This window comes from Corvus hawaiiensis, chromosome 19, assembly GCF_020740725.1.
Source record: "Corvus hawaiiensis isolate bCorHaw1 chromosome 19, bCorHaw1.pri.cur, whole genome shotgun sequence".
NCBI lineage: Eukaryota > Metazoa > Chordata > Aves > Passeriformes > Corvidae > Corvus > Corvus hawaiiensis.
The window spans coordinates 2,514,702-2,542,134 of NC_063231.1; the positions used below are offsets into that span (position 1 = coordinate 2,514,702).

At 45.6% G+C, this 27,433-nt stretch overlaps 1 protein-coding gene across 2 annotated transcripts; it reads left to right on the plus strand.

The window, feature by feature from the left end:
- Window positions 1-1,405: 1,405 nt before the first annotated feature.
- On the plus strand, window positions 1,406-26,267 carry LOC125335925 (ATP-binding cassette sub-family A member 9-like). 2 transcript variants are annotated; one of them, XM_048323944.1, is made up of 39 exons: window positions 1,406-1,532; window positions 4,244-4,356; window positions 4,839-5,049; window positions 5,282-5,440; window positions 5,988-6,088; window positions 6,628-6,854; window positions 7,720-7,858; window positions 8,268-8,453; window positions 8,988-9,120; window positions 9,523-9,688; window positions 10,377-10,435; window positions 11,388-11,498; window positions 11,919-12,094; window positions 12,416-12,535; window positions 12,892-13,030; window positions 13,604-13,694; window positions 14,267-14,406; window positions 14,849-14,968; window positions 15,528-15,687; window positions 15,933-16,099; window positions 16,529-16,656; window positions 16,837-16,974; window positions 17,841-17,954; window positions 18,505-18,675; window positions 18,830-18,943; window positions 19,137-19,244; window positions 19,820-19,888; window positions 20,439-20,530; window positions 21,362-21,482; window positions 21,816-21,930; window positions 22,189-22,280; window positions 23,063-23,226; window positions 23,739-23,814; window positions 24,293-24,387; window positions 24,959-25,078; window positions 25,318-25,458; window positions 25,626-25,705; window positions 25,798-25,853; window positions 25,979-26,267. In XM_048323944.1, exons 1-39 carry the CDS (start codon window positions 1,514-1,516, stop codon window positions 26,066-26,068), a joined length of 4,821 nt encoding a protein of 1,606 aa, XP_048179901.1. In that variant the 5' UTR covers window positions 1,406-1,513; the 3' UTR covers window positions 26,069-26,267. The 2 variants fall into 2 exon arrangements, with proteins under 2 accessions (XP_048179901.1, XP_048179902.1); XM_048323945.1 differs by lacking the exon at window positions 1,406-1,532 and adding an exon at window positions 3,896-3,985.
- Window positions 26,268-27,433: the final 1,166 nt, after the last annotated feature.

Consider the following 27,433-nt stretch of genomic DNA (forward strand, 5'->3'; position numbering starts at 1 on the left):
GTGCAAGGGCAGTGTGCCATGCGGTTTTGGGTTTTTTTAAGCTGTAAAATTAATTCATTCCCTTATAATGCTTCTTTTAAGAGATGTCCAGAAAGTCCCTGAGTTAACATGCTGAATTTCTCTTTGATAAGGGTTTCCCGGAGCTCTCACTGTTCCTTTCTCCTTTGCTTGGCATGTCCCCCTGGAAGGGTCTGGCTCCATTCCCAGCCCTTCTCGTCCTCCTGGCAGATACAAAGTCTGGTCCTGAGTCCCCTTCTCAGAAATCCTGTGGAGCATCTGCTTTGGGGATTTAATTAATGATACTTTGAGACGTTCTGTGTTCTCCTGCTGCTGCTCAGTGAAGCCCTGAGGAGCTGGGGTCCCACCTCAGCAGCAGGGCCAGGAGCAGGATGGGAAACCCCAAGGAGTGCTTGGAGCAGGTTTTTGTGCAGCAGGAGACTGCTTCATTTTTATGTGAAAAAGCATTTTCTGTAGATAATGTGCAGTCAGGGCAGGGCTTCCCACAGCTGGGTCCCACACTGAGGCACAGGTTTTGGTCAGAAAAGTGCTATTTTTTGGTAAGTGCATCTCAGATGGGCTTTTTGCAGTCATGAGGAGCCTTCCCCATTGCTCCCCTGCTGCCCAATGCGAAGGGATGCCAGAAAGCGCTTCTGCTGCTCTCCTAAATGAGCTCATGCCTTGAAAATGAGTAAATCAGCAGCTGCAGCAGAGCCCCGACCTTTTGTTGAGCAACAAGCAGACGGCCCTTGTGGTTTGAGGCAGCTCTGCAAATCAGATGCACAATCCTCAAGCTGGGGAAGTTCCGGAACAGTCAAATTCATTTACTTCATTGAATTATCCCGTGGCCGTGCACCCTTCCAGCTCATTTGGACTCCCTGGCTTGTCTGATTTCCTCGCCTCCCTGTTTTGACTGCAGATCCACTGGAAAGATGTTTTGTTTTTAAAAACCCAACATGCTCCATCCTGCTTCCAGCTGTGCGGCAGCTGCTGGAAAAGCAATTAAAAGGAGTGGAAATTGGGAAAAAACCCGCTCAAAGCAATGGGGAAAGGAGAAGGAGGAACTAAAATCCCGTTGGTCCTGGGATGCAGAATTTGTCTCAGCAGAGGAAGGAGCATTTGCTGAGTCAGGCTCTGGGCACGATGGGGACAAGGCAGCAGAGTTTTCCCTCTGGAGAAGCTGTGACAGGGACAAGGTGGCTTTGCCACCTCTCAGGAGTGAAGGTTTCCCCCTCCCAGGCCACCCCAACTCTGCTGCCTGGTGGGAACCTCTGCAAGGGTTGAGTTAAATCCTCCAAACCGTGGTGTAAACATCCCCAGGCCCCGGGCCAGCTGGTTGTAGGTGTTGTTCCAGCGTTGGGTCATCGCTGCAGAAGCTTTGGGAGGGTTTGCCCGGGCAGTGACGTCAGGCTGGACAGGGGCATGGCCACCGGGGTGGGCCAAGCAGCTGAGCGTCCCCGGGGCTCAAAAGGGACAGGAGCCCGGACACCTCGGAGCTGGAGGAGACCTTGTCCCAATGGAAAACACACCATCAGGTAAGGAGCTAGATATTTCTCCTTTTTTAAAGGGAAAACTAGTTTAGAAGTAGAGATGGAAAAATTCTCCCCGGGGCAGTTTCATGCAGGGGTTGAGTTTGATGATTGATTTTTCCTAATTAATGCTTTATGATGATGAATGCATAAAAATTGCACCTTCCAGCTCTGTTCTCTGGTGGACTGCAAGTTCACATCCAAATATTTTAGAGGCAAAGGAGCAAAAATACTCAGCTTTTCTGGGTGTGTATGGATTTTGGCTCTCCTCGTGGATGGGCTTTGGCTGCAGGTGGAGAGCTGCAGGTTGAGCACTGGGTGATGATCCCTCCCTCTGCTCTCCTCCTCCTGCCTTGCTGTCACTAAAGGCACCTAAAAATGCAAAACCCCCAAATTTCACTTCTCTGTGTGAGCTGCAGTGCTGAGCTTTGATGAAGGGTAGGCTTAGAGTTGTTATTTTCAAGTTGAGAGTAGGAAAAAACAACCTGTTTGAAAGTTTGTGTGTTGGAGTCAGTGCAAATCTCTTTTAGATTTATCAGATGCAAGCACAAAAACCTGCAGGACCTGGCAAACAGGAGAGGGTGGAAAGAGCTCCTCTGCACTCTCCACAAGCAGGGCTTAATCCTTGGCTCTGGGAAAGCCAGTGGACCCTCTGGGAAGTGTGAGATGCAGCGTGGATTGCTCCCTTTGAACCCAGCATTGAGAGGCTCCTGAAGAGCAGCTTGATTATAGGAACTAAAATCAGAAACCCCTCTAATACTTTGGGTTGGAAGGGACCTTTAAAACTTCCAGTCCAACCGCCCTGCAATGAGCAGGACATCTTCAAACAGACCTCAGTAAGTTCAATTTATAGAGGAAAATAATCTGAAAAGGTGCCAAAGAGGAATTCCCCGAGATAGTAAATAAAGGGATTACATGGGATGTGCCTTGCTGGGATAACTTCTGGTAGAGCAGAGCTGCACACAGGATCCAGCAAAAGTTCTTGCAACACGTTGGCAGTGTGTTCCTGGAGAGCAGGAAGTTTGGATGCATTTAATGAGCCCCAGGAGACATCCAGCTTTACAAGTGATGCTCTTTACTGGATTAAAGTTTCCCAAACATCGTTGCCTCCAGATCAGTTTCTGATGTGTTTATTTTGCCTTCTGAATCTGAAGTTTTGAGCCTCAGGCCTTGCAGAGGATTCTGTCTTGCTTATGTTTTTTACCTTTTTGATAATTATCGAATAGATTAATTAGATGCCTAAATTGAAGTTAATAATAGCTAATATTTATTAGGTATCTGGTTGAAAGTTAAATTCTACAGCATTTGTAGGCAGCATCACCTGTTTGAATTCCTAGCTTTAGATTTGGCTCCCAATGGTATTTGCTTCTTGCTCCTCAGGCAAAAAGTCAATTCAAACTGGTACAAACTTAGAATTTTCTAAAAGTTTTAGATTTGCTCCATCATTTTTAAAATTAAGTGCTTGTTGTGACTGTAGAAATTCAGTGCATCTTTTAAAGACCATCATATTTTCCTTGTTATCCAAATATCACCACCCTTTGTTTACTGCCCAAACATCCTGGGCTGAGCTGCTGCTTTCAGTTCACAACTGAAATCCAGACCTGGGCAAATAAACCAAAGGAACACTTCCTAGAAATCCCTTCCTATTTACCTTTAACCTTCAGTGCAGGGAGCAGTGGGGAAGCGTGGGAGGAAGCTGCAGGCAGGGAAAGCAGAGCAGCAGGAGATAAGATAAAATAAGCCCTGGGATAACACTCAGAAGGTAAACAGGGATCCTGAATCACTTGCCCCTGCAGTACACAAATATTTAATTCTTCCAAAAAACAAGTTCTGAAGGGAACAGAGTAGTGGAACCCTTTATTAACTCCAGCTGCCCAATCCGTGAAATCAAGAAGCGATGTCCAAGGGGAATGGAGCACTCTGAGGTTGCTTTGATTTTAGGTTTCAGCCATTTTGGAGGATTAAACCACAAAAACATGTTGGGAGGTTCCTTGCCCTGCTCCCCTGGGAAGGGGGTGAGACCCATGGCTCTGAACTTGCTCCTGTTCCTGCTGCTTGGCCACGTGATTAAATCTGGAGCTGAAATGAATATCTCAAAGAAATACTCCTTGCTCAGTGTTTGGGAGGGTATTAAGGAGCACATGGGTGTTCTAACGCTGCCCTGCTCTAACTGCACTGAAGTTCCTTAATATTTAGGTGAAAACAGAGCAAACCGGTCTCTTACCAGCCTGGCGAAGGCAGGCAGTGGCAGCCTCTATTTTAGGCTGTTTTCAGCACCTCCTCAGTGTTTGTAACGTGATTCAGGGTCTGGTTCAGAACCCAGAGCACGTGAGTGGTGGTTTGCCAACAAACCACGTGTCTGAGGCAAGGCATAAATTCACTTTCTGCAGTGAAGTGTGGAACGGGAGCAGTTGTCTCATTCCAAAAAGCCTCTTCGGGTTGAGGAAGGATGAACCTGGGTGAGGAGGGATGAATCTGGATGAGGAAGGATGAATCTGTGCACGTGGGAGAGGCAGCTGAGTCCAACCCAGCTCTCTGTTCCCTTGCATGATCTTGGACTATTTCCTTTGAATCTTAGTTGTCCAAAGTTGAGGAGACAAGTTCTCCTCCTTTGGCATATTATTGGCTTCCCCTGAAGTGATATTTACCCAGGTAAGTATATGAGCTCCCAGTGACCTGTTTTGTTCTAAATGATATCATTTTCTTTCTCATCTTAGCCGGAAAAATGCAGGCAGTATCCAAGAAAGCCTCGCAAATATTTCAGCAAACCTGTGCTCTCCTGTGGAAAAATCTTCTTCTGGTGTGGAGGATGAAGGCCAAAAGTTTTCAGGCAAGTGTCAGTCCTTCCAAAGGGAAATCAGGATTTCCACTACAAAGTATTTTCACGCTGCATTGTTTTTGTGTGAGGGGATATGAGAAGGCTCAGCTGTGGTTCCCTGGGAAATGTCAGCAGTTCCTTCTTCCTGTGACACTACAAATGTGCCTCGTGACAAAGCTGGCTGCTTGCTTTTGGTTGTTGATCCTGCCCTGTCCAGAGGAACACAATGTCCAATTCATGGCTGCAGTGTCAAATTATCCACAGACCTCGCTGGCTCCGGGACTGAGAAAACATGTTTTCCATCTGAAACCTTCCTCAGATTCTAAAACCATCACACCTGTGGGACAGCTCTCCCTCATGCCCAGGGAAAAGGCCGGAGGAGCTGGACTGGGCAGTGGGGTCGGAGCAGGGTTAGAAGGGTCCTGGAGGAGCCTCCCCACAACATCAATTCCCTGGGCTGCCCTTCACCTCTGCATTTCCTTCCTTCCCTCCAGGAATGGGTGGCATCGCTGGTTTTCCTCTACATCCTGAGGGACTCAGCAGGTCTGATCATGTACTACCCCACCCAGGAGTTCCCCTACAAATTCCTGGGGCGCCTGGATGAGCCGGCCTTCAACGCCACGGGGGTGACACTGATGTACACCCCTGCAACCAACACCACCAGGAGAATAATGGCCAAAGTGGCTTCCAGCTCCGCACTGAGGGGTAAATGCTCTTAAATCCATGTTCCAGCTGCAGTGTCTGAAGTGGCCCTGACCCACCCAAGTGGTGGGGAGGGACAAGAGCATTTGTCCCACATGGTTTTTGAGGGAACAAATGGTGGTGATGCCCATTTTCATTGTTGCCTGAATAATCAGAGTTTCAGAGAATAATCAGAGCTGTGCTGGTGTTATTCTTTTCTTTTTTTTAAAATATTATTTATCTATTCTAATGGCAGGTTTAATAATAGAAGAGATGGAAAATGAGAAAAAAATGGAAGAAAAAGGAAATTTGGAGGATGAAACTGTTGGTGTGGTTTTTAAGGATGACTTCTCCTACACTCTCAGATTTCAAATGGGCAGAGCAGTGTTTCCCAATGAAGGCTTTGAGCACATCGGTAACAAAATAAATGAAACCACAGGCTTTGATTTTGCTTTAAAAACTGTTTAGCTGGATTTCTGTGCTGCTGTGCCGCCCCGAAGGGATGGAGGCTGCATGTGCCAAATGGCTCAAGAAAGACAGGAGTTAACATTTGAGGGTTCGTGTCTGTAAAAGGAAAAAAAAAATCAGAGAAAAAAGCTTGAAGAACATAAATGTCATGTACAGTCAGAGAATCAGAGAATCCCAGAATGGTTTGGGTTGGAAGGGAGCTTGAAGATCATCCTTTTTGTCCCTCTCCCTTTCATACCTTATAACACATCAAATCATGCCTGGAAAGGAGAATTGTGTGTGCATTAATGTCCCTCTAACATACAGTGCATGGCCAGAGATTTAACACATTAAAAGGTAAAAGGCTGAGTAAAACCCAATCTTGATTTCCTGACACTTGGGTAAAACACATTTGCAACCCTACATGTTATGCACAAGTACTTATATGCACAAATATATGGAAAGGTATTCATTAATATTGATTAATTCTTTTTAAAAATTTGTTTCCCCAACAGAAACCTGCTGGGATTTTTCAGCAAGTCACTGCAAAGTTCCTCTGTACTGGTATGGGGGGTTCCTCTCTGTGCAGTCCAGCATTGATGCAGCAGTCATAGAAGTAAGTGTGCTCGTGATGGAAAATACGTTTGCTGTTCTTTCCAGAGTTCTGTGTGAACTTAAAAACCAAACAGTCAGACAAAAACCAAGAAAACCACCAAGCCAGTTGATGTTTCCATCCCTAAAAGTGTCCAAGGCCAGGCTGGACGGGGCTTGGAGCAACTTGGGATAGTGGAAGGGGTCCCTGCCCACGGCAGGGGTGGAACAAGGGGATCTTTAGGGTCCCTTCCAACCCAAAGCATTCTGGGATTCTGTGATACTCTGATTTTTTGTGATCGTTAACTTCTTAAATACTTAGTGTAATTCAAACTTTAAAAGAATGACAGATCATTCTCATGGCTTGAGGCAGTGAATGGAACAAGGATTTAATAGTGTTTATTGCAAGTCAGTACAAAAAGATACTAAATCCTGGTTATTTGCTTATAAACATAACCTTATTACTGACAAACTTATCATTTTAATGCTTATAACCCCCTGTCTGGTCTGATGTTGACTGTTTCACTGCAAAACTGACATTAATGACTGATTTCTTTTCTTTAGATGAAAACCAACCACTCTGTCTGGAAAGAAATGAAGTCAATCACTGGAGTTCATCTGAAAACCCCCATGATGAAACCTCTGTTTAAACTGGATTACCTTTGGTTCATCATCTGTGCCATATTGAGCTACTGCCCGTACATGCACTTTTTATCAGTGAAAGTTCTCAAGGAGAAGAAGAAGCTGAAGATACTGATGAGAGCAATGGGTCTGCAGGATATTGCCTACTGGTAAACCTCAGAAATTAATCTGTAATTACAGGGATTATTTTATCAACTGTATGGAGCAACCTGGCCTGGTGGGAGGTGGCCCTGCCCATGGCAGGGGCTGGAATTAGGGGATCTTTGAGGAACCATTCTGGGGTTCTCTTTGCTGGGGGACCTCTATTTCCAAGCCTGTTGCTCTGAGACAGGTTTTTTGTAGTTGTTTTGTTGCTCTTCTCCCACCAAAAAGGAAGAGGAGCCCTCCTCGTGGAGCAGGGGTGTGTGTAGCAGGGTTCTGGCTGTGGAGGGGTTGTTTGCCTTGTGGATGCACGCAGAAAAAGTGAAGGAACAGCAAATTCTGGAGAAACCCCTAAATGATGAAGCAGAGGAGGGACACAGGGTCTATCCAAACAGGCTTCCTAATCCATCTGGGCATGAATATTTCAGATAGTTCAGAAGAACACATGGATAAAAGGTCCTGGCTGCAGATTCTCTGTGTCCCTTTGCTGCCATCGCTGCATCTGCAGAGATCTGGGCACATGCAAGACCTGAGCTTGTGGAAGAACTTCTTTCCTGAGCAGTAACCAAGCACTGAACAGGCTGCCCAGAGAGGGTGTGGAGTGTCCCTCACTGGAGATACTCCAGACCCATCTGGACACATTTCTGTGCCACGTGCTCTGGGATGACTCTTTCTGAGCAGAGACGTTGACCCTCTGTGTCCCTTCCAACCTGACCCTTCCTGTGACTCTCTGGTATTTGCAGTCCAGTCTGGAAATTGTAAATGGATGGAATTACAAAATATTTGAATTAAAAACAATTTGTCTTGTATTGGCAATGTCAAGGCAAGTGTTGTCATGCTCAGGAACAAAAATAACTGTGCCTTCCTGTGTAGGTTATCCTGGAGCTTGCTGTACACTGTGTACGTCTCCATCACAGCCAGTCTGCTGACCTGGGTCACCCTGAGCGAAGCTTTGGATCACAACAGCTTTTTGGAAGTGTATTTTTTTTATTTCTTTTATGGCACGGCATCTGTAAGTCTGCTTTTGTATTCTTATATGATGCACCCTTTTTTTTCCTGTCTCCTAATTAAAATAGCTGAAAGACTGCAGAGTTTTCTAGGGCTGGTGTTATATGAGAAAGTAACAAAAATACATTGCTGTGATTTATTGTTATTGTTTGTAGGCTATTATATCAATCCCATTACATTTTGTGAGATTCTGACTCAAAATCAGAGGAAAGAGAGGTGCTAAAATGAAGCTGGGAGTGATTTGTCTGTCCCTATAAAACTGCCCTAAATCTCAGAGCTGTCTGCTAAACAAAACATCTGTAGGGAACAACTGAAACTCAGCTGAATCTCTAATTTTGTTCCTATTTTCATGTTGGTTTTTTTTAATTGCAGCAGAAATGCATCCTGCTAACTATTGGTTTTCTCTGCTGCAGATTCACTTCACTTTCCTGCTCAGCTCGTTGCTAAAGCAGCCAAATATTTCCAGTTTTGTGGGATTTCTCCTTCACATCCTCGTTGGGTCACTGGGCTTTTTGACATTGTTTGAAAAACTGCCACGGGCTTTGGAATGGATTTTAAACCTCTTCAGTCCTTTTGCCTTCGCAGCTGGTCTTTCAACGGTATGTCCAAAATAAAACCAGTGCTCATCACAAAAGCTCAGCCCCCAAAATTCTGCCAGAGAACAGCAAAACCCAAAATTTGCATTGCCAGAACAACCCAGTCGCCCCCCTCCACTTTAGAGGCTTTTAAAAAGAAAACTTGGCTCCAAAAAATCTGTGCTAATTCGTGGCAAAGATGGTTGGACACTCAGCTGCATCAGGAATTTTGCTGCAACAAATTTAAATCTCTCTGAAAGGACGGCAGCGGTGGAACGCGGTACCAAGAGCTGCAGGAACTGGGAGGGCTGGAAGTGCTGTCTTTGCAAACAGCACGTGCAGCTCTCTGTAACTTCTGCTTGATTTGAAATTCAGCTTACTGAAGCATTTCCAGGGCTTGTGGTCATCATAAACCCTTTGCCTCCTTAGAAACAGTGTCGTGATCACGAGTGAATTGGGTTTTTAGTGAAAATGTCTGTGATGACACAGCAGTGAAGTGTTTCTGCCTGAAGGAAATGTTGCATCTGAATTGTGCTTTTTTTTTTTCCCCTCCCCTAGATGGTAAAACTAGAAAAATATGGACCAGCATTTAGCCCAGAGTTGTACCCTTTCTATAACCTGTACCTCATCCTGAGCTTTGACAGTGTCTTGTATTTCCTGCTGGCCATCTACTTTGATAAGGTTTTGCCTGGTGAGTGAAAATGTGAGGGGAAAAATGCAAACTTCCTTGCTTTTTTTCTACAATTCTCTGCTTTTTAGGGGAAAAGTTACCAAAGGGGTGGTGGGAGGAGAGAAAACTGTAACCCTGCAGTAAGGCACTGAGATCCTGCTCCAACAGCCCTGGCCACGGGGGTTGGAAGGATGTTGTAGGACTTGATCTGATATTTTGGAACCAAAGAGGTTGTAAATGGATTATGCCCCACCTGCTTTTACAGATATGGACAACTTAAACTGCAGAATTTATCAATTCTTTCACTCTGCTGAAGTTCACGCTCTGCAGCTACCGGGGAAGCGCTCCTGGGCTGGGCATTTGTCAGAGTTGACAGATGGAAGTTTTGGGGTTGATATTTCACCTTCTCTGTCTCTGATTCAGGCAAGTACGGGGTCCCACATCCTCCTGCCTTCTTCCTGAGACCCTCGTACTGGCTCAAGGGCAGCAGTGGGTACGTGGGGGTGAGAGCTGGCAGCAGCCATGACCCGGTTCTGGCCAGTGACACCGAGCCAATGCCACTGGGCTTTGATGGGAAGGAAGCCATCAGGTAAGGAACTCCTTTGGCATGGAAAATAGAGCTCTGCATGGGTTGTTTGGCTCTAGAGAGCACAGCCACGCTGCACTGGTGAGTGTGAGGCTGTCAGCTGGCATTATAGATAAGATGAATGCAAATATGTGAAAGGGAGGGGTTGTTCAGTTTCATCCCACTCCAGAGCTGGATTTGAACATTTATTGGGTGTGGGGCATCCTCCAGCTCCCTGCCCTGCACTTTCCTCTCAGCATTGAGTCTGTTCCCTTTCCCCATCATCTTTAAGCAGAGTGTGCTGCATAAAATGCTGCTCTGTCCATCCTCACAGGGCTGGGTGGGCTCGTGGCTGGTGCTGCCTGCTGGTTCTTACCAGAAAGCAAACCAAAATCTGCCAAAATAATAGCTAGGTCATCACTCTAAATTAAATAACCACAGGCTATCTCGTTCCCTCGAGCCTCCTGCTTCATTCTTAAGTGTTCCTCGAGTTTGGCTTTGAAACCTTTTAACAGCTTTTAGAAAAGTACAGGACCTAATCCTGCTTTAAAGGCACCAGAAATGAATTACATCAAGTGATTCCTGTTACAGGACCAGTTTGAGGAGGAGCTTGGGAAATATTCTCCCAATAGTTTTCAAAGGTTGTTTTGAGGCAGAGGAAACAGCCCCAAATTTTGATTCTAAAAGTAATGGCTTGCTTGCTTTTCTTTAGACTAAACAATATTAAAAAAATATACAAGAAGAACAACAAGAGCACTGAAGCTTTAAAGGGTAAGGAGAGGCTTTGTAATTCTTTTATTCGTTTTTCACTAGATAAGAGCCCAAAGTGTTTTGAAACGTGCTGTTGGCTGTACTGAATTCTGCCTCTGGGCCTGTTCAATTGCATTGTGCAATGGTTATTTCTGTTGGGGTAAATTACTAGCAAATTTCTACCAGGTCCTTATCTCCCTGTTCCCGCCAGGAAAATCACTGTTTATTATTTTTCCAACAGCAGAGGTCTCCTTAAAAGCTGTGTTTTTGCAGTGATGAACCACTCTAGAAATCCCCTGTCAAACCTCCCTTTCAAAATGTAAACTATTTTGGGCAAACTTAGGATTTTATGGCCAAAATTGCTGTCCCTCCTTGAGCTGTGTTCTCCAAGCGCTTGCCAATTCAAATAGTTGACACAGTAAAGTCATGGGGTATTTGTTGAATGCCTTTAACAAGAACTCCAAGTGAAAATATCAAAAATGAAAAATATTAAAATATTAAAAGTATCAATATGGCCTCAAAAGTTGATACTGAGTGGAAAAAAACAAACAAACACAACCTGAACAACCCACAGGAAGACAAAGTGGTTTTTTAGAAAGAAAATGAGGTAGCATAGTCTGGCTGCTTTCAAGTAAGTCTTGAAATCTCACATGTTGGAAAATCTGAGGGCTCTTCTCTTCCTGAGGACTATTTCTTAAGCCACACTAAAATAAAATGTTATGAACTTCGTAGAAAACTGAAGTTGAAATTCTTTAGCTATTGAAGATAACACATTTGTTCCTCCAATTCAGTCAAGACATGATTCCCTTCTAAGCTTAGGCCTAACTCCTGCAGAACCAACCTGTGCTTTTGGATGTGGTTTTGCCTCTCAGCTTCTAAAGAAATGTCACTTCTGTCACCTGTGGGAACAGCTACAGGTCCAAGTCTACTTCTCACACACTTCCATCCTACTGTTGTCCTATTTTTATTCCAGGTTTGTCCTTAAATATCTATGAAGGCCAGATCACTGCACTGCTGGGTCACAGTGGATCTGGGAAAACTGCTCTGTTAAATGTGCTCAGCGGATTTTCCAAGCCTTCGGCAGGTAAGATCATGGGCCTGGATGCTGAGGAGGAGGAACTGTTCATTTTTTCAAGTGTAAGGGGGAAATATACAAAAAACCTCCAAGTTTTCCCTAAGTCATTTGTGCTGGGTTGTTGTCAGGGCAGATTTCCCCTTCAACACGAGCTCCAGGGATAATGGATCCCTTATGGATACGCTCATGTGTGCATCATGCACAGATGGTCATTTGTCCATCTGGATGGCCTGGTGCTTTCCATGAGCTGCACACCTATAGGAAATAAGTTTTCTTTTTTTGGTGTTCTGAAATATTTTTGAGGTGTATTAAATCTTTGGACTATCCACTTATTTTGCATTTTCATTTCTTTAATTTTTAATTTAACACTTGAGAAACATCCATGGTGCCATAATTAATGTCAAATGTTTCATTCATCCCCCTGTGCAGGTTCTGCAATGATCTACAACTACAATGCTTCTGAAGTGTGGAATATGGAAGGAAGGCAGGCAAAGGTTGGGATTTGCCCCCAAATTAATTTGCATTTTGAAGCCTTAACAGTGAAGGAAAACCTGAGAATTTTTGCTCACATCAAGGGGATTCAGTGGAAGGAAGTAGATGAGGAGGTTGGTATGTGCTTGTCAGCCACTGACTTTTCTTCCGTGTCATCTTGGGCACTTTGTGCTTTATTTATAAAAGATGATCACCTGCATCTTCTTCTGTGGAATGACAAGAAACCGAATTGAGTGGTAAAGTAGTTTTCCAGTTCTTTCTTATGTCATTAATTAAAACTCAGATTTTTCTTATTTGTCTCAAAGCAAAGCCATTTAAAGTAGGTAAGTTTGAAATCTTGAAGTTATACTCTCCTGTAATGTTTGTAGCCATTTAGGAATTAAAATGTGCCCAGTGCTTTGGAAATCTGACTCTTGTCTTCGTGTGCTCCCAAGGTGCAGAAAGTTCTCATCATGCTGGACCTCACCGACGTTCAGAATGTTTGTGCTGATGCCCTGAGTGGGGGGCAAAAACGAAAATTGTCTCTTGGAATTGCAGTTTTAGGGAATCCTCAGGTGGGGACCAGTCGTGTTTATGCACACACAACGCGTACACTTTTGGGGCATAGCTTTGTGTTTTGACTTGGCACAGAGACTGTTGTGATTGTCCCCTGCCATTCCAAGGCTACTGACCCATTAATTCACTTGCTGGAAGGATTGGGGAATCTGGTTCAATTAGCCCCATATTTTGAATTAGAAGGGTGGTAATACTGCAATAGGAGAAAGAGCAATAAAAATGACCAATACTTGAGGATGCATTTTCTCCTCTGAGTGAGATCATCAAAAGCATGAAATGCATGATGCAAGCGTGGAATTAAGCCAAGTAAACACAGCTTGGAGTTGGGGAGCTCTGATCTCATTGGCCTTTGCAGGTGTTGCTCTTGGACGAGCCCACGGCGGGGCTGGATCCCTGCTCCAGGCACCAAGTCTGGAGCCTGCTGCGGGAGCGCCGCGCCGGGCGCGTGACACTCTTCACCACCCACTCCATGGAGGAGGCTGATGCTCAAGCTGGTGAGCCCGGACTGTCACTCTGGGGGGCTGCAAATGAGGGGTTTCCAGGGCAGAGCCCATGGGTGGGTCCCACTGGGACACAATCTGTGCTCGCTGGACACGCTTTGTCTGATTGACCACCCAGCCTGAGCTGGGCAAAGGCAAAAACTGGGCTGATGTGTCCCTCCAAGACTTTGCTCATGCTTCTCTTCAGGATAAATCACTCTTCTTCAGGATAAAAAACTCTTCTTCAGGATAAAGCACTTCCCACGTTATCTGGATATGTCTCTATGTCAGTAAAACTCGGTTTATTTTTCTGGATTTCACTTGACTTTATTTCCCATTTCTGTATTATTCCTGTGCTGCGTGGGGAATTCTCCACAAGCCCACAAGAATGCATAACTAAAAGAATTAACCAGGATATTTAGGAGAAAGGCAATGGTTTAAAAAAAAAAAGGACCTTCAGCACTGGCCTGGTTTCACTCATCTCAATTTATTATTACAATGTTTGCTGAGTTCAGAAGGAGCAGAGTGAGGTCAATCTGCTGCACTCTTGTAAATCCCCCTAAATCCTTTGTATCCCTTCCTCCTTAGATCGGAAAGCTTTCCTCTCCAGTGGGAGATTACAGAGTGTTGGCTCATCTCTCTACTTGAAGAGAAAATGGGGAATTGGCTATCACTTAAGGTAAAACTTTTTGGTTTGGTCATCATTCTTTTTGTGAAAAGCTTCTCATTCTCGTGAATATTTTCTTGTAGAATCTGTGTTTCTGTAGAGTTTGTATTGAAAGTAATAGAAATCCTGACAATTCATTTTAGAAGGTTTTTAAGGCTGCCAAAATTTCCCTGCATTGGACAACAAGCTGCTTTTCTTTGGAACCCAGTCCTGAAAGCTCTGAGTGAGCAGCTAAAATGACTTTGCAACCTCCTTTGTAGCTGAAAGGGGACCAGAGTGAGGTGATCTGTGGTGCCAGAGTGACGTACAATGGCTTTGATGCAAAGTTGTTTTTCTTAGGATTTTAATTCCTGAGTTCTCGGTTTAGCAGCACTGTCCAGAATCATAATTCTTAACCTCAACCATGTCTTGCATGCATGGCAAAAACAGGGCCACAGCAGATGGCTCTGAAAATTCCCACTGAAGTTCTGCCCTGTTTTGGAGGTTTCCTTATGGAAGAATCACCACTGGCTTTGGACTCCAACCTGATGATGCACCCATTTTTTTTCTTATTTAACATTATAACAATGGCGTTTTTTAAACAGGATGCACATAAATGACCTGTGTGACCCAGAGCTTGTGTCATCCGTGGTCAGACAGTACATCCCTGATGCCGTGCTCAAGGGACAGATGAGGGATGAGCTGTGTTTTATGCTGCCTCTGGAAAACACTGACAGCTTCCCAGGTAAGAAACTTGTCGCTGTGCCAGGGTTTCAAAGGGAAACCCAGTGGTGGGAAAAGCAGAAATCAAAGTCACTGTGAAGGGAATAACTATATTCCTTGGTCCATAATGTGTGGGATTGGGAAGCTGCATAAATACCAGTCTTACAGAAAGCCTGCAATGCACATTGTAATTTAAATAATGCAGATGGAAAAAAGAAAATCCACCAAGTAATCTCTACAAACTAAAATCCACTGACCCTCATCTGTTTTCAGGATGGCCCATGAAAACCAAAAACACTGAATTTTTCACTACTTACCTCTAAAGAGCACAATAAACTTGTGATGACTTTTAGGCTGTGGGGATTAATGATGTGAATGCTGGAACATCCAATCTTAATTGGCTGAGTTTGTGCTCAGCACCAGCCGTGATGCCTGCGCTGAGTCTGGCTGTTTCTCCCATGCAGATCTTCTGAGCCACCTCGAGAGCAGCCTCTTGCAGGGGGTTGTTAATTATGAGGTGACCAGGACAACCCTGGAAGATGTTTTCCTGAAGCTGCAGGGTGAGGAAACCATCGATCCAGAAGGTAAAGCTTTGACTCCCTTTTGCAAGCATGGTATCCTTAGAGTTCCATATACTCATATCTTGTAATTGAATATCTAATAAATTTCTGCTAAATGTGAATTTTGGTAGGCCTAGAGTGGCAGTTGTATCCCAGTTGTCTTCAGTGAGGAATATCTTTTTGGAGAAGCCCAAATGATTCCATCTTGGCTTCCCAAAGGCTTTCAAGCACAAGAATTAAGGCTGGTGTTGGATGGGTATTTACCTTTGAAGGGTTGTGCAGCCCCAGCCAGGAGGTGGGAAGGCATAAAGTTTGCAGAAGGCATTTCCCAAGGCCAGTGAAGATCTTGGATGTGTTGCCACACCAGCCCAGGTTCAGCCAGTCTGAAATCACCAATATAAATTCTATTCTGGATAAATTTTGGCTCCTTTTCTCTGCCCTTGTTACTTTCCTGTCTAAAAAAACATAAAAATCAAGGCGTCCCTCTGTTCAGAGCAGAAGATCCTTGATGATTGTTTGGGGTTAAAACGTGTGCTTTGAAGGCTCTTTGTGGGTAATGCCATTTCTCATGGTGAACACGCAGGAGATGGAGACCTCGAGGAGAGGGATCAGGGCCTCCCGGTGTTTTCCAAGCGGGGGATCCTGGCCATGAGTGGGATGATGCTCTGGAGGCAGCAAGTGTGTGCTGTGATGAGAATTCGCCTCCTAAGACTGAAGCATGAAGGGAAGTTTCTCAGGGCCATGTAAGTACAGGAGCTCCCACCTACCCTGCAGCCCTGGAGAGGCTGAGGGAAGGTCTAAATACTGCTGGAGATATTTGGAAGCAGAGAATTAGGTGGGAAATGTTTCAAAGCTGCAGAAATAAGGGCGGCCTGAACTTACTGGGAGAGCTCTGCCTCGCTTAAGTTTTAAATTTCGCCATAAATCACACAATTACTTAGAGGTGGATTTCCCCTGGCCTCACTTACGGTCTGTTTTTCTTATCCAGATTGCTGTTATTTGGAACATTTATCCTTCCACCACTGATGGTTTTAATGCTGTTCCATCTGTGGCACAACTCCAGCAGCTGGGAAATCACGTCTAGCCCCTATTTTCTTCCCACGGAAGAGAAAATTCATAATAGGTCTACAAACCTCCTCATCTTCAATGACACAGGTGAGGAACAACGTGTGGTGGTGACTCACTTTCTGCACCAATGTGAATTTTATTATAATTGACAGAGCAACCTTGCAAATGCCCCAAATTTATAAAGGAATGTACACTGGGAGGTGTTTTCCTTTGAGCAAAAGCAAATCCAGATTATGTGTAACAGCAAATCCAGACTATGTATAAAAGAGTAATGAACCCTGCAAATTAAAAAAAAAAGCAATAAATAAGCTAAATATGAAGCATATATTTTGTTTAGCCAGTTTAATTAAAATAGAAAAAAATATAGGAAATATATATTTGCTTAGAATCTCAATATTTGGGGTATTTAACATACCTCTGCTTTGCAAGTAAGAACTTGTTTATATGAAACTGTTTATATTTAAAGATAAACACCCCTCTAATGACTCTTAATTTCTGTCCTTGACTTGATTTCAGGATCAGAAATCGAGGATTTCATTGCTGCTTTGAAGACTCAAAACATAAACCCAGAAATAGCTCTGGAGAAAAACATCACTAGCCTTCCAAATTATAATGGAGCTATAAAAATATCCCTGGAAGGCAAGGTGAGAGATATGTTTTCCTTCTTTCATCCTGTACATCAACAGGACTTTCTGAAAAGCATTTAAATGAGAGAAATAAACACGCCAGAAAAGGGAGAATATTTTTTTGGCATAATAAATAATTTCAGTAGTGCTGCTCACACCTCTCAGGGACATGAAGGAATTTTGTTTTGACATCTTCAGAGCCACCAGTTCACAATCATGTGCAGCCCAGAACCCATCAACTGCTTCCCTGTGCTCATGAACATCCTCAGCAACACCTTCCTGAGGCTCTTCAATTCCACCGCGCGCTTCCGCGTCTGGAGCAAGCTCTTCTACACGGTGAGTCCTGCCTTGCTGGGCCAAAATTAACTGGGATAGCTGAAGGGATGAGGATTGTACAGCTTGGAAAGCTGGCTGGGGGAGCAGGTTCCAAGGGCTGGGGGCAGTGGTCCCACTGCTGTTGGTTTCTGGGGGTGTTTAATGATGATTCCTCCTGCAGGTTCTGTGGGGTTTCCATACTGTAAGATATTTAAGTTTGTGCTGTGTGGAGAGAATTGGGTTTGTTCTTGGAAAAGAGAAGTTTCAGGGTGACCTAACTGTGGCCTTCCAGTCCCTGAAGAAAAGATGGAGAGAGATTGTTTACAAGGGCATGGAGTGACAGGACAAGGGGGAATGGCTTCCCAGTGACCCAAATTGGTTTAGATTGGATACTGGGAGGAAATTCTCCCCTGTGAGGGTGGGGGAGGCCCTGGCACAGGGTGCCCAGAGAAGCTGTGGCTGCCCCTGGATCCCTGGAAGTGTCCAAGGTGGGCTTGAATGGGGTTTGGAGCACCTGGGATAGCGGAAGGTGTCCCTGCCCGTGGCAGGGGGGATGAAATGAGCTTTCAGGTCTCTTCCAACCAGGCCGTGCTGATGAATATGGTGGGAATACAACAGTGATCTCTGCACACCCGACCTTTCCTCAGCAACAAAAAGTTGGTCTCCATCCTCAACAATTTACAGTAATCCAAATTCTTTCTGCAAATTCTAGGATTCTAAATGTCTTGGTTTTGTTCTTTTGGCCTTATTTTCTGTCCTTAAACACAACTGACTTACCATTAGTGTTCTTGCTCACTTGTATGTTCAACCATCTTATGAGCATCGAGCCAGCCAGATTTTCCCTGGGCAGCTGTCGATTGTGGATGACTCTGAATTTCTCCCCACAGGGAGAAAGCCCAGAGCTGAAGCACTACATTTTTTTCGGCTTATTCACCTACCTGCTGGTTTTGGCTGCTGGTTTACCTCCTCTCTTTGCAATGAGCAACGTGGAGGATTACAAGGTAAAGAGCACGAGCTGCAGGTGGTCGTACAAAAGGAGTGAATGCGATGCAATGTCTGTGGAGAGCACCAGTGGTGAGGCCCTGGCACAGGTTCCCAGAGAAGCTGTGGCTGTCCCAGCCCTGGAAGTGTCCAAGGCCAGGTTGGATGGGCTTTGGAGCAACCTGGGATAGTGGAAGGTGTCCCTGCCCATGGCAAGGCGTGGAATGGAGTGATCTTTAAGGTCCCTTCCAACCCAAATCATTCCATGATTTCTGGGTAGGATGGTAGAAGAAAATCAGTCAGATGAGTACCGAAAGTGCACTTCTCTGCATCCCAGGGAACCAGTTGGGGCTCAGAATAATTTGGGTGTTGATAAAGATTTTGAGATCAGAATGATCTTTCTTCCTCCTTTTAGGAATGACGTGGTTTTAAACAATAGTCAAACCAAGAACTGGAAGTGCTCGGAAAGGAGAGGAAGGCTCAGCCAGGGAAGGGAGGAGCAAAGGAATAGAGAAGGAGCAGGAATGATGTTTTAGACTTCCCCTTTTCCCATTTTTGTTGCTTTTGCAGCTCCAGGCTCGCTCCCAGCTGCGGCTCGCGGGGCTCTTCCCCTCAGCCTACTGGTGTGGGCAGGCTCTGGTGGACATCCCGTTCTTCTGGAGCCTGATGTGCCTCATGTTTGGGATCCTGGTGCTCTTCACCCGCATCTGCCCCTTGGAGGCCAGCGCTGTGCTGACCCTGGTGAGCTCTGGGCAAAATGGGTGGAAATAACTCCCTTCCCTCATTTCACAGCAGGATTTGGCTTTAAAGAGTTTCTTTGCAATGGACTGCTCTGGGCAGGTTTTCATATATGCACAGGCACCTCCTTGTCACTGACTGCTCTCTCTCTCTCTAGATCATTTGCCTCTTTGGTTATGGAATATCTCTTGTCCTCTTTGTTTATTTAATGGCCTTCAAATTTTGCATGGGACGAAGCAATCGTTACATTTGGTCTTTAACTTTCATTTTGGTAAGTGAGGAGCATCTTCACTCTGAAATGTTTGATTTACACACCTTGCCACTTGGGGCTTTATTTCAGATTTACATCAATAAATTTCAATTTATATCAATATTCAGCAAGACAACCTGAATCACTGACAAATAACCAGGATTTTTAGCAACAATACAGTAATACTGGAAATAGTTTTTCTGCTTTATTCCAGGTGAATTATACTGCTTTTATGAACAGTGACCATCATGAAGCACTTTACTACATCTGTATGCTGCTTCCTGTGTTTCCACCTATGGGCTGGATCACGTTCTCGGGACTAGTAAGCAAAACAACTCCTCCTAAATTCAGTAATTATCCTAATAGTGCAAACTGGCAAAGCAAGAGGCACTTCCCAAATTCCCAGCCAAAAAGAGAGAGTGAGAAAAGAAAACAGGAAAAGAGAAGTTCCAGGCTGGGGAGTGAGAGAAGAGGCCAAGATTTAACCTGTTAATCCTCTGTTTGATTGGGATATTTTTCGTTTGTTTAGTCACAAAGAGCTGCTACACTGGCTGTATTTTGGCAGCCAGGGTGGCATGGGAGGGGAAAGGGGTGGAGTGGGAAAACCAGGGGGGAGGAAATGAGCTGGGAGAAGGTCAAAGAGCTGGGAAGAGAGAAGCAGTGACAGAAAAGGTTGACCTAACCTGACTGATTTGAGGCCCCTCTGAATTCCTGTACCCAAGGAAGCCACAACCCCTTGAGGCAGCAAGAACCAAAGAAAAAAAAGGCAGATCAAAACTCCTTTATCCCATCCCGAAGAAAAGCTGAATGTCCCTACCTGCCACACGTGCTCTGACCCTGCCCCGAGACACACCATGCTAAGGAATTTTCTAATTGACTGATCTCCCTTTCTTCCAGAATTTCATCATATATAATGATTACAGTGATTTTGAAACATCGAATCACATCTATGTGCCTGTCTTTACAGTAAGGAGGGGTTTGGAGATGCTTGCTTGGGCTGGGATGACTGTTCTGATGCAGTGAGCTTGCACTGGGCTTGTAAACTGTCCCCATAAAGAAAGAATGGGTTTTGTAGTCAAAATTTCTCATTAAGCGTTGGCAGGGGAGGCGAATTCCAAGTAATCGTGGACTTGTGCCTCGTGTGGCCCTTGGATGCCGCAAAAATGGGGCAGGGGGTTAAGTGGAGCTCATGTAGAAGGCAGAGATATTATTAATAAACTGATCATTCCAGTGCTGCTTCTACAAAAGGATGATGTGACCTCCCATCCCACAGGATGTCTGTTGGGGTGCAGCTGGATTATCTGGGCTAGAAGTGCTGTAAGAAGGCAAGACTTTTGCAAATAATCTGCATATCAGAGGGAAATGTATGCAAAGCATCAATTTAGCTTCTTCCCCTTTTCAACCTTTTCAACAGCTGAAATTAATGAGATAGGTTCCTGCATCCCTTTATAATTAAATTAATGGAGTGTGTTGTTACCTGGTCTCCATGCAAACCTAATCAATGTCTGGTTTTTAGCCGTACATCCACTGTGTGATTTTTGCTTTCCTCCTGCGCTGTTTGGAGATGAGATATGGAGAAGCAATTACAGGATTTGATCCCATCTTCAGGTGTGTCCCAGGGATTCCTTGTGAGCCACAGTTATCCCAGTCTGCAGGGTGGGCTCAGAGCTGCACAGCCAGGCAGGACCTTGACAGCAGAAGCGAGAAACATCATGTGTGAAAATTGTTTTTCAAAATGTGGATAAAGCTCATAGTTTTAGTTTTTTCAATGTTCTTGAGAGAATAAAAATTGTGATTTCAGCTTTTTTTTAAGGTTCATAGCTGAGGTTTCAGGAAAATTCCCTACAGGGGGCTAAATTATAGATCCAAATTGAAACACAAAGATTTTAACTCCTTTTCAAAGGTGTCAATGTTGCTCCCAATAGGATGGAGACTTTCCCTAAATCTTCATCAGGCTGGGGTTGTCTAAGTGCTGTCTGCTTATCTGTCACCAACAACAAGTGACCAACCGCCTCAGTCACATGGGAAAAGACTTGTAAAAAGTATTTAATTATCAAACATTACCAAGTGTGGGGGTTAAGTACCCGAACTGGTTTGCAAACCTGCCACGTGTATTTTAATTCTCCTTGAACAGATGATTGGCATGTGTGCAGCAGGGAACCAGTCAATAATTAAAGATGAAGGAAAAGCTAACACTGGCCTTTATTTTCTCAGCCATGCCAGTGGGGTGTAGTTTTCCCCCCAGGAATAAATATTTGAGCAAACACTGTCTGTGGAACAGCTCAGTGATCCTTGTGTGTCCCTTCCAGCTCTGAGTCTGTGAGCTCCCCGAGGTCAAATAAATTTTGTGTTTCGTTGGCGCTGCACTGGGAAAAAACTTATAAACACAAACCTTTCTGGAAGTGATTCCCAGTGAAAGCATCTCTCCTCCACTCATAGGATCCAGCCGAGGAGAGTGGTCACCCAGCAGAACAAGGACCACCCTGGAGAGGAACCGCCCGAAGTGCAGGCAGAGAGGGACAGGGTGCGGAGCACGATGGCCTCGCTGCAGCAGGAGGAGGTGAATCCAATCCCAGCCCTCTGGATCGTTTCCCTTTTCATTCTCCATCATTTTCATTCTCTCATCTGCCTCTGCTTTCTTGGCTCATGCACTCAGATCTTCTGTGTGATCTCACCGTCCAGCCCATGGTCACCCTGGCACCACAAGGACTTTAGCTGGCACCATTATATTTATTCCCATTCTGCTTGTTTTCCCTTTTTTTTCTCCCTCTGTTTCATGGCTTTTTAATTTAGAAATTTTCTCTTTTTCAAAGTCCTGCTTAATAGTAAGAACAGATCAGCTGTCTCGTGGGATAGGAGGAGAGTTTTTATTTCCCTCTTCATATCTCCACAGGACTTGGTTGTTGTCAACAGTTTGCGCAAGGAATACAAAGTCAGGACAGCCACTTCCATCTTTAAGAAAAAGAAGAAACTTGCTGTCAAAAATCTCTCTTTTGGTGTTAAAAAAGGTTCAAGTACTTCGCTGCACTCCCTATAATATAAATGACTAAAGTCTAAAGTGACAGTCTCGTTTGGAGACAGTATTTCTATTAGAATTTTCTTGTGGGCAACCAGACCTGATGCTCTGGGCTCCTGCATTCCAAGTTTTAATTTATGGGAATAAAACAACCCTTTGTCCCACTGTACTTTTAGATATTACGTAGAATACAGGGGAGAAGTCATATCAACAATAAATATTATTAACAGTTGTTGCATATTTGTTCCAGGAGAAGTGTTAGGTCTGTTAGGACCCAACGGAGCTGGGAAAAGCACAACGATAAACACGATTTCTGGAGGTGTAGCAGTGACTGCTGGGGAGGTAGGTGGCTCCTTTGGAGCAGCTGCAGAGATGACCTTGATGCCTTTAAAAGTTAAGGATGCGATAAGGCAAACCAGCAACATCTCCTTACAGTCAGGGGATTTATGGATGTTTATGTACAATTTGTGTGTCCTGGATATTTACAGAGCTGAGAAGAAAGTGTTGATTTATGCCAAGCATAAATTCTAGTGTTCAGCAAAGTCAGTGTTACAGATTTAAGAGTTTGAGCAACAGCAGATCTTCAGCTGGCATTGGAAACCCATTGTGAAATGTCACAAGCCCTGTAAGAAAAGTTGACATCTAAAAAAACCCAAAAATAACACTCTCCATAAACAGCCTTGCAAAACCAGGAAATTGAAAACGAATGTGAGCAGTGCTGGGCCAGTAACAACCCATCACTTAATTATGTGCAGAATGATTAATGGCATGTGCTGGGGGAGGGGAAATGCCATTGCTGTTACAGATTTGGGACTGAAGGTTGGAAATAGAAAAGTGTTACTGGGAAAAGACAGTCTGATGTTGGTAACATTACCCAAAGTGAAAAGGCAGATGGAGCAGGATCACCCTGCCCATGGAGCCACACAGTGACCACTCACAAGTGGCTACTGACCCCACAACTGCTTGGCTTGTCCAGTTGGACGGGGCTTGGAACAGCCTGGACTGGTGGAAGGTGTCCCTGCTCATGGCAGGGGTGGGATGGGATGAGCTCTAAGATCCCTCCAACCCAAACCACCCCGTGATTCTGTCACCCCACAACTACAGAGCTGTGTGTGTTGGTGCAGGTGCTGCTCAGGGGCCGTGATGCAGCCCCCCCATGCCTGGGGGCCCTGGGCTGGTGCCCACAGAAGGACCCACTCTGGCCACACCTGACGGTGCTGCAGCACCTGGAGGCCTTTGCTGCTGTCAGAGGGATGAGGGAAGAAGATGCTGCTCTTGCCATCAGCTGGTAGGAAGCAAAACAATCTCATCTCTTTGTGGTCCCTCCCTCCAGAGGCAGGGAACCTTCCAGCCCAATCACTCTGATTTTGTAGTGTGGGGAAGGGTTTCTCTGTTAGCAAACCTGCCTTGTGTGGTTAAGAGTCAGCACCTTCAGTGCCTTTCACCTTAGAGAGGTGGCTTCTCCTGATGAGGTCTGCTATTTTATACTGTTCTCAATCACTTGTCAATGAAGACTGTAGCCCAGGCTTACCTGGGAAAATTCAGAAAAAAAAATTCAAACTTGCCCCAGTTCATGGCCAGTTCCATGAATAACTCATTTCTCTCATTAGCTGCACTTCCTACCTTGAATTTCTGCAAAAATTCCTCAATTTACCATCCAAGCTGGGAGCAAAATCACCAAGTAGCCCAAGGTGATGGATATCAACCCAAACATGTCAGTGTCTGGTTCCTCAGCACCCTGACCACAGAGTTTGTACACCAAGAGGTCATTCAAGGCTTTTCCCTTTCCATTCCCCACAGCACAGGAAGGGCCTTGGATCTCATGAAGCATTTCAAGACCCCTGCTAGGAGTTTATCTGCTGGAGAAGCCAGAAAGGTGTGTGTTGGTTTTGTCTTTGCTACTTGAGCAAACCCTGCTCACTCTTCCTCGGACGTGGTGCACAGGAAACCTTCAGCTGAGTGGGTTCCTGGCATCATTTGTTTTCATCAGTACCTTCTGAATCCAGCCTGGCAGGATTCCCACCCACCCCTCTCTTTTCCCACTCTCCTGCACTGTGTGTTTAATAAGTGCTAACCACAAATTGGATTTACAATCATCTCTTCACACCCCACCACTTACATCTGCCAGTAAATGGGATGGAAAACCACTTTCACATCTTTGGCAGGCTCAGGAAAATCTGATTTTGAGAGATTAAAATGTTAACTGAGAACACCTAAAGTGGGGTTTTTTTAATCCCTGTTCCTCCTGTACTTTGGAATCAAGAGCTTCAGCTTTGAAAAATTCATGGGGATTAAGATGCACCAGTTTTGCAAGTAAATAAAGGAGCCCTGACATCGTGTTGTTCCCATTCCAGCTGTCTTTTGCTCTGAGCATCCTGGGAGACCCGATGGTGATGCTTTGGGATGAGCCATCCGTGAGCCTGGACCCCAAAGGGCAGCGCCGCATGTGGTGAGCAGCCCTGGCTCGGCAGAAATGGGAGCTCTGGACAGATTGAACAGGATGGGCCTCACCCTCCCTGTTGTAGGAACTCTTGGGCCATGGTGACGGAGTAGATCTGTCTTTCCCCTTTTTCCTAATGCCAGGGGATGGGGAGAACTTGCTGAGCTCCTCACTCAGCTGGCAGCAAGCCCTGTAATATAATGGTCATTAACACACTCCCAAAAAATCTCAGTAGACACCAGCTGAACCCATGTGTTTGGTACAAAAGACACAAATTTCTGTTTTCTTCAGAGCAAGAGAAAAATTGTGGGTGGTTCTCCCTTTAGGCATCCAGCCCTGGGGTTTGCTTTAGCTTTCCATCACCACTTTACACCGTCAGTGTAACATTGGGGGGACGCTGACATGACAAATTGCAATATGGCATTGGCGTCCACGTCATCTTTAAACGAGAAAACTGAAGTCTTTTAAATAGTTGTCCACTTTTAATAATTTTTAAAAATTGTTTCTAGGGAGGGAGACATAGACCAGGAGATTTTCTGTGGCTCTTCCCGGGAAGTGACTGTGATCCCTCTGTTCCCAGGAAAATGATTCAGGCCTCCATGAAGAGCAAGGAGAGGGCAGCCATCCTCTGCACGCAGTCCCTGGAAGAGGCGGCGGCGATGTGCGACCGCGTGGCCATCCTGGTGTCCGGCCGGCTCCGGTGGGCACCGGGAGCAGGGGGCTTAGTCTGGGCAGTTGTGGGGTGTGTTTGGTTTCTTTAATTCTTAATCTAATGGAAAATACTGGTTTGGATCCTCCCCAGTGTGTAAGAGTCAGTGTTGTGAGGAGGTAGCACAGTATAAACTGATGAATAAGAGGACGTACAGCTACTCCTCAACACCAGCGATTGATTTATTTGCTGGTTATGGTGGTTTGAGCAATGTTTTCCCCCCTCTGCAGGTACATCGGTTCCCTTGAGGATCTCAAAAGTAAGTTTGGCTCAAGTTACCACCTAGAACTCAAAATGACAGACGTGGGGCAAAGCGATGCTGTCCACACTGAAATGCTGAACCTCTTCCCCCACGCAGCTCGGCAGGAAAGGTCAGTGTCCATGTGCTGCACACCAGCCTGGATTTGGGCTGGGATGCTCTTTTCCTGCTACTGACCTTGCTCAGGGATTTACCTGGAGCACAGTTACCGCACAGACCCCCCCAGAATTTGATGCTGAGTCACTAGATGAAGAATTCATTTTTTTATTACTTTTTCAGGACTTCTTCCTTGCTCACCTACAAGATTCCAGTGGCAGATGCACTGCCTCTGTCCAGGTCTTTCTCCAAGCTAGAAGCAGGTAAAAGGAAACAATCAGTTAAATAAGGAAATCACTTAAAAATTGTTTATATGGATTTGGGTTTTAAGGATGCTTTCTCTATCCCTCTGCAGCTAAACAGAATTTCAAGCTTGAGGAGTACAGCTTGTCACTGAACACTTTGCACCAGGTAGGCTGATGCAGGAGCTCCAGGTTGGGAACTGCCTGTGGAAAAGGAAGAAATAACCTGTGACCAGCACAAAAACAGCCAGTCCATGGCAATGATGAGGTTGTTTCCACTGTGTCCCGTTGCAGGTGTTTGTAGACCTCACCAGGGATGCAGAGGAGCAGGACCTGGAGGTGGCATCCAACGGGGCTGTGGAGCAGAGACCCCTTCACCCCTGAGTCTTGGAGCCCCGGTGGGAAATATTCCATGTATTTCACTGGTGTTACTGAATTTCATCAGTGCTGCTGACACCTGTGATCAGCTGCAGCCCCAGCACTCCATTCCCCATGTCACAACACACACACCCTGCAGGTGCTCTTCTGCCTCACAGAGAGAAAAAGAGTTACTATTTTAATAAATAAAGCCTTTATCCTTTGACAAGCTGCTGCCTGACGTTCATCTGTGCCCCAGCTCAGACTGGCTCACGGAGATTTGCTGTGCTGAGGAATACCCCTGTGGAATGAATTCCTGATCCCCAGGCCGTGAGGGAGACTGTGGCTGGGAAAGGGGGTTCAGTCTCTGGAGAGAATCAGGAGCAAACCCTGGGAAGGCTCTGACACCTCACTCATCCATGGCAGGAGGACACCAGGTCTTTGCCTTGCTCAGTCCCGAGAATCACCCATCTGGCTCGTGGAATGTGGCCAGCAAAGGTGCTGATTCCTGGGAGAGAGGGGCACTGGGTTGTATTTTGACCCAAAAAGCTGCTCTTGCTGTGAGTTCCAGCTCAGGCCAACTTGCCCCATCTCATCCCCACCACTGGGGCTAGGGACAGAGGAAAGGACTCAGCAGTGGCTGGATAAATAAAGGGAAAACTGGCAGCTCTTATACCATCATCTATTATTTAGGATAAAATAAGGTGTGCTTTGACCCGAAGTAGTGCTGAAGGAGGACAGCAGGCTGAGCCTTGCTTTGGTCATTGGGAAGACAGGGGGGCTTCTCACCAGCACCAACCCCTGTGGGTGCCTGGGAGGGATGGGGGAACTGGTGGGGAGCTGAGGGCAAGCACCAGGAGTCTGCCCCGTCTGAGCAGACCAGCATCTCCTCTTAGACACCTGCCTGCCAAGGCTAAAGAACAAATTTTAAAAAACCAAGAATAAATGAAATAAAATAGGAACTCCCTGCATTCAGGTGTTTCCCCCGGTGCCCCGTTTTCTGTCCCCCAGCACCCTCTGGGAAAGGCTGGGCTGGGGACCCGCTGGAGGCCAGAGGCAGTGCCATCCCATGGGATGGACACGGCAGGCAGGGATGCGGGCAAGCAGGTACCAGCAGGTGGCTGCCGTGGCTCACAGATGGGCTGCTCCTGCCAGGAAAAGTCCCCAGAGCAGCCAGCCACCCTCCCAGAGTTGTGCTCTCCACGTGGATCTCCGAACATCAGCGCTCTGCCAAGGAGCGGGCAGGGAGGAGTCTCTGAGATTCCCTGGCTGGAACCTGGCATCTCCACCTCTCCGCCTAACGGCTGGGTTTTCTCCTTTTGCAAGGAGGGGAGGAGAAAGTTTGGGCATCCAGGAGATGTTCTGGGGACAGGCCTTAGCTTCATCCTGTGC